The 6,270-nt window shown below is 53.0% G+C and overlaps 1 protein-coding gene across 1 annotated transcript; it reads left to right on the plus strand.

Moving 5' to 3' along the window:
* The first annotated feature begins 280 nt into the window (after positions 1–280).
* Positions 281–4,374, plus strand: DCTPP1 (dCTP pyrophosphatase 1). Its single transcript, XM_003354540.5, has 3 exons — positions 281–405; positions 1,107–1,217; positions 3,882–4,374. Exons 1-3 carry the CDS (start codon positions 308–310, stop codon positions 4,177–4,179), a joined length of 507 nt encoding a protein of 168 aa, XP_003354588.1. The 5' UTR covers positions 281–307; the 3' UTR covers positions 4,180–4,374.
* Positions 4,375–6,270: the final 1,896 nt, after the last annotated feature.

Genomic DNA, 6,270 nt, shown 5'->3' on the forward strand with positions numbered 1-6,270 from the left:
CCTGCCCTCAGCCCTTTGTTTCTTCCCCTAGCTGAATCTGGTACCTATACCTTTAAGATGCTTAGCAAGCCTGAACAACTCGAGGGCCGGAGCCTAGGAACGCCCGCTTGAAGTTCTCTTAGGTTGCTCCAGTCCGGGTAAGGGGCGGGCTGTAGCTAACTCCACAGAAGTAATTGGTCTTTCCTTAGGCTCCGCCCCCGTGAAGCAATCGCGAACGCCTGTGATTGGTCATGGGCTCTGGAGGCGGGGGCTCTGAGCTTGGCCCCGGGCTCTCTGGGGCAGTCCCGGCTGCAGCGCGGTGGTCAGCATGTCCGAAAGTGGGGAGACGCATGAGGACTCTGGGGGAGAGGGCTTTGCCGCCGCCGGCTCCTTCAGCTTCAGCTCGGAACCCACGCTCGAGGACATGTAAGCTGTCCTTGCCCCATCTGGGCTGGGGAGATCTCCCCCTTTCTCCTTCCTATTGCGCTCCTATTGAGGAGGATCCCTCCACGTGGTCGGGAGGAAGGCTAGCAGCTATGCTCGGGTCCCAGCGCTGCTGGCTGACCCCGGGCGAACATTCTAACCAACTGGTCTGCAAAATGGGCTTAACAAGGCACACCTGAACATTGTTACCTACTAGTTAAGAGTCCGACGCCACTACTGCCCTGCCCCCTGCCTTCCAGGAGCAGGAGGTAGGATGAGGGCAAATATAGTGCTGAGAGGTGGAGATGTTTCTTTCTTGAGGAAATCTAGGAGGGCATCTTAGGGGAAGTGTCCTGGCGCTGCATTCTGTAAAATCAGTAACATTTAGATATGCAGAGATTGGAATACTCTACGTGGAGGAAACTGCAGAAGAAGCAGTAGGAAGTGGAATAATGGAAAAGAGGGAATTACTAGGTTTCAATAACTTAGGGTCTGTGTAAGGACACACACATCTCATAGATGAGGAAACCAAGTCCCCTAAAGAAGAAATGGCTTGTTCATGCCATCCAAGGAATTAGTTGCACAATCTCCTCTGATACCCATGCCCCCATTACATATTACTGAGGTACCTGCTGGGTCCCTGCATCTCCTCCCCAGTCCCCTAACCTTGGGACCTGGACTTCTACCCCTTCCTCCTATTCCAGCCGCCGCCTCCATGCCGAGTTTGCTGCTGAACGAGACTGGGACCAGTTCCATCAGCCTCGGAACCTCCTCCTGGCCTTGGTGGGAGAAGTGGGAGAACTGGCAGAGCTCTTGTGAGTAGATGAAAGGCTTTCTGGAAGAGTCTGTGTGTTGGGGAGGGGAGGGTTTATTTGACCATCAAATATCCCTGGATTCAGTTCCCCCTCCTCACAACAAAACGCTGTGCCTGTTTGCTAGAGATACAGAGATAACTTATGGGTCCCTGTCCTCTAGGGATGCCCAGTCTGCTAGGAGAGAAAAGTCTGAAACCAGCAAGGGACATCCAGGTCTAAGAAGGGATGGTGGCGATCTTCCTTTACCTGTCTCCCGTTGTGGCTCAGTGGTTAACGAAACCGACTGGGAACCATGAGGTTGCGGGTTTGATCCCTGGCTTTGCTTACTGGATTAAGGATCCGGTGTTGCCGTGAGCTGTGGTGTAGGTCGCAAACGCAGCTTGGATCCCACATTGCTGTGGCTCTGGTATAGGCCAGCGGCTACAGCTCCGATTGGCCCCCTAGCCTGGGAACCTCCATATGCCACAGATGCGGCCCTAGAAAAGGCAAAAAGACCACAAAAAAAAAGAAGAAGAAGACCTGCCCATAACATTCCAGACAGGGGGTACTGTTTGCAAAGATGGTGAAGTGGGAAGGGGCAAGTTAAATTCTGGGAGAATGTAAGATTGCATCAGTGTAACCTTCTTGAGGAAGGGCAAGGATTCTGTATCCATTTGTTTGTTTGTTTTTAGGGCTGCACCTGCAGCATATGGAAGTTCCTGGGCTAGGAGTCAAATCCGAGCTGGATCTGCTGACCTAGGCCACATCCACCGCAACGCTGGCTCCGAGCTTCATCTGTGACCTACACCCCAGCTCACAGCAACGCCAGATCTTTAACACACTGGCTGAGGTCAGGGATCGAACCCACATCCTCATGGATACTAGTTGGGTTCTTAAGCAGCTGAGCCACTGCGGGAACTCGGGATTTCGTATCTGTTTTGCTCACTGGCCCGCGTAGGTGCTCAGTGTATATCCACTGAGGCTGTGGGGGAGACAGAGGATGATAGAATCAGGGCTGGCAAGTCATGGAGACATGCTGAGGTTTGAGTGGTGGAAAGATCACTGTGTCTGTAGAGTGGATTGGATCCCCAAGTGAATTGTGTCAGGGGAGACCCGTGAGGAGGCTGGTGTAGATCAAGCCAAAGGCGGTGAGGTCTGAGCCAAGGCATTCACTGTCAAATGGGGAAACGAGGACTCAGAGCTGTGGGTGGGGGCCCGCGAGTCATTCGTTACGGATTCATGAGCATCACCTGTGTGCTAGGTGGTCTGTGGCTTTGAACTAGACAGTTCCTCCCATCACGGTGCAAGGAGACGGACAATACATAAGCGACCTCGTTTGAAAAAGACGTAGAGGAGTTCCGTCGTGGCGCAGTGGTTATCGGATCCGACCAGGAACCATGAGGATGCGGGTTCGATCCCTGACCTTGCTCAGTGGGTTAACGATCTGGCGTTGCCGTGAGCTGTGGTGTAGGTCGCAGATGCGGCTCGGATCCCCAGTTGCTGTGGCTCTGGCGTAGGCCAGCAGCTGTAGCTCCGATTAGACCCCTGGCCTGGGAACCTCCATATGCTGCAGGAGTGGCCCAAGAAATGGCAAAAAAAGACCAAAAAAAAAAAAAAAAAAAAAAAAGACATGGAATTGTGACAAGTTCAATGAGGAAAGTAACACAAGGTGGTGAGAAGGTTACAGAGGGAGAGGGGTTTCCTGAGGAGGTGACATCTGAGCCAAGACCACAGTAGCATCATGCAGCCATGGGAAGGATGGGGGAAGAGCATTCAAGGCAGAGGGAGCAGTAAGGGCAAAGGCCCTCTGCCAGTTTGTGTGTCTGCGTGCAAGACAGAAAATGCCCAGAGTGGCTTTAGGTGGGGAGTGCGAGGGAGAGTGCTGGATAATGACAGTGGAAGACGCAGGACTCAGGTCATGCAGGATCTGGAGGGCATGGTGGGAGTTTGGATTTTATTCCAAGCACAGTGTGGGGGGGTGGTATTTAAGTCAGGAAGGAACAGAATATAATTTGTTCTTTTAAAAGATGGGACAAGGCAAGAGAAGATGAATTTTCGGGATTCTGCTGTGGTCCGGGCCTGAGGTTTATTTTGTTGTTGTTGGTTTTATTGTTTGTTTGTTTTTTGTCTTTTCTAGGGCCACACCCATGGCATACGGAGGTTCCCAGGCTAGGGGTCTAATCAGAGCTGTAGCCGCCAGCCTACAGTACAGCCACAGCAACACCAGATCCAAGCTGCGTCTGCAACCTACACCACAGCTCACAGCAACGCCGGATCCTTAACCCACTGAGCGAGGCCAGGGATTGAACCTGCAACCTCTTGGTTCCTAGCTGGATTGGTTAACCATTGAGCCATGATGGGAACTCCCAGGCCTGAGATTTAGTTTGGGGAGGCAGGGGCTGGGGCTGGGGGGGTGGGGGAGTAGAATTGGGTCTCCATAAGTGACATGTCCTCCTTGGCTCAAGTGGGGACACAGGTCTGGGTGAATCATCTGTGGAATTCTCCTCCCCCGCCCTGAAGGGTCCAGGGCCCAGATGGGTTGAATTGTCCCTGGAGGAACTTCCCAAGAGGTGGGAGTTCCTACCCCTGCAAGGACTGGGTGCTCCTAAGAAGGGGGCGGGGGTGGAACCTGTTGTCCCCTCTCGCCTCTATGTGCGGGTGCCTGTCTACGTGTTCTGTCCCCAGTCAGTGGAAGCCCGATGAGGAGCCGGGGCCCCAAGCCTGGTCCCCCAGGGAACGAGCAGCGCTTCAAGAGGAGCTGAGCGATGTCCTCATCTACCTGGTAGCATTAGCAGCCCGCTGCCGGGTGGATCTGCCCCAAGCTGTGCTTTCGAAGATGGACACTAACCGGCGACGCTACCCAGCACATCTGTCGCGCGGCTCGGCCCGAAAGTATACAGACCTGCCCCGTGGGGCCACCTCAGACCAGGCTGTGACGCCTGCAGACCTCGCCTGTGAGTCCACAGGTCAGGCCTCAATCTAGAAACACGGGCACAGACCCTGCAATCAGCAATAGCATCTAACGAGCAAAGGGTGCTGGGCCATGAGACCTCATTCTAGTCCTTTTTTAACAGATTCACGGGCCTGAGGGGCTGCCCTCCTTGAGGTCTGAGGCCCAAGGACCTCCAGAGGATAGCCTCCTGGTATTTTCTCCCTCAATAAAAGTTTTGGTTAGCAACTTCTGGATTCTTCCTCAGGCAGCCAAGGAGGCTGGCTCAGCCCATGCTGGAGAGGGGCACCAGGAATGCCTCTGAGCCAAGCTCCCGTGTAGCTCCCACCTGCAGTGTGGACAGGTCTGATTTCTAGTGACTTCCCCGTCTGATCTCATGCACGTCCCTTTCCCTTCTCTAAACAAGATAGGAGGCCGGCTGGAGTTCGTGTCCTGGCTCAGCAGTTAACGAACCCAACTAGTATTCATGAGGACGCGGGTTTGACCCCTGGCCTCGCTCAGTGGGTTAAGGATCCAGCGGTGCTGTGAGCTGTGGTGTTGGTCGCATACGCAGCTTGGATCTCGAGTTGCTGTGGCTGTTTTGAAGGCTGGCTGCTACAGCTCCAGTTGGACCCCTTGCTTGGGAACTTCTGTATGCCTCGGGTGCAGCCCTAAAAAAGACCAAAAAAAAAAAAAAAAAAAGCCAAAACCAAGATTGGAGGCTGGAGGCTGGCTGTAGTGTTGGATAAGAGCCCAGATTCTGGAGCCAGGCTATCTGGGTTCAAATGCCTTCTCTGATACTTAAGAGCTGGATAATGTTCATGTTAATTCATCTGTCTGTGCCTCTATTTCCTCACCTAAAAATGAAAAGAATGGTACCTGCCTGATAGGGTTGTAAAGTTTAAGTGAGTTATTCTAAGTAGAGTGCTTAGGACAGTGCCTGGCACACAGGAGGTCTTTTGGAAGGTCACAACTGTTATTATCTGTTTCCCTTTTCTTTTCTAGGGTTACACCTGCAGCATATGGAGGTTCCCAGGCTAGGGGTCGAATTAGAGCTGCAGCTGCCAGCCTACACCTCAGGCACAGCAATGCAGGATCCAAGCCGTGTCTGCGACCTACACCACAGCTCACAGCAACACCAGATCCTTAACCCACTGAGCGAGGCCAGAGATCGAACTCTCATCCTCATGGTTCCTAGTCAGATTCTTAACCTGCTGAGCCACAATGGGAACTCCCTGTTTGCCTTTTCAATTCAAAACTTTCAGGGGCCCAGAACAGGAAATATCAACAGTTAAGGCAGGCCCCAGCCTCGGGCCCCAGCCTTGTCTATTAGGACCGCAGCCCTGTGAGAGCCCGCTGCCCATCTCCCTTGGCCCCCAGCACAGATCAGGGTCAGGTCTGTCTGAAGTGGAACAGAAGAGGGCTTCCTCTCTTTTAGGGCTTGGGTCTCTACTCTCCTATCCCCCTAAGGCCAATTTTTTGGTGCCGCTTCTACACCTAAAGATGGTGCTGGTGTGATGTACGCCATGTGTGACCTAGGCTCATCCCTTCCTTTTAGAGATACCCACGGCCTGGGCCTCCTTCCCAGGCAGGGGTAATGCGGAGAAGACCATTAAACTACCTTGGCTGCCCCTCAGCCTATTTCCACATTGGTTAAATGAAACATCCCCTTTGACTGGCCTCATTCCTCTTAGTAGTGACCTCACTCCCTCTTAACCAGAGACCTCTCTTCCCAGAATCCATCAGATGGGAACTGCTTTAGCTTTCTGTTCGCAAACCCTCCTTTGGTCTCCCCACCAGGGGTAGCAGGAGCCCCATCTTACTGAGCTCTTATTTCCTCCTGTCTCCTTTATCAATTATCCCCTCTCCTCTGTATAATCCACATCTCTTCCTTTCCATTAGCCCTTCCCACTAGCACGTAAGCATAATTGAGTTCCTTCCCCACTCATAAGACAAAACCCACACTTCCCCTCGTGCTTTTCACAGCCGAGACTCTAGAAAAGGGTGGTCTACACCCATCCACGCCGCTTCTTCATTCTCCCATTTACGCCCTCACCCAATCAACGCTGGCTCTCACCCCCACCCTCCACGAAAAGTGGTCTCGCCACGTCCCCCAAATCCACACACATAATGGACACCAGAGCA

The sequence above is a fragment of the Sus scrofa genome, chromosome 3 (assembly GCF_054392235.1).
Source record: "Sus scrofa isolate SSC_HxYL_T2T_F1_AM1 chromosome 3, Sscrofa_HxYL_maternal_Yorkshire_Landrace_v2.0, whole genome shotgun sequence".
Classification (NCBI taxonomy): domain Eukaryota; kingdom Metazoa; phylum Chordata; class Mammalia; order Artiodactyla; family Suidae; genus Sus; species Sus scrofa.

Excerpts from the sequence above, each read along its gene's own strand:
- DCTPP1 (XM_003354540.5), top strand. The coding sequence starts at position 308 with ATGTCCGAAAGTGGGGAGACGCATGAGGACTCTGGGGGAGAGGGCTTT. Across the intron at positions 406-1,106 it reads GAACCCACGCTCGAGGACAT|CCGCCGCCTCCATGCCGAGT; the intron begins GTAAGCTGTCCT and ends CTCCTATTCCAG. Across the intron at positions 1,218-3,881 it reads GGAGAACTGGCAGAGCTCTT|TCAGTGGAAGCCCGATGAGG; the intron begins GTGAGTAGATGA and ends TTCTGTCCCCAG.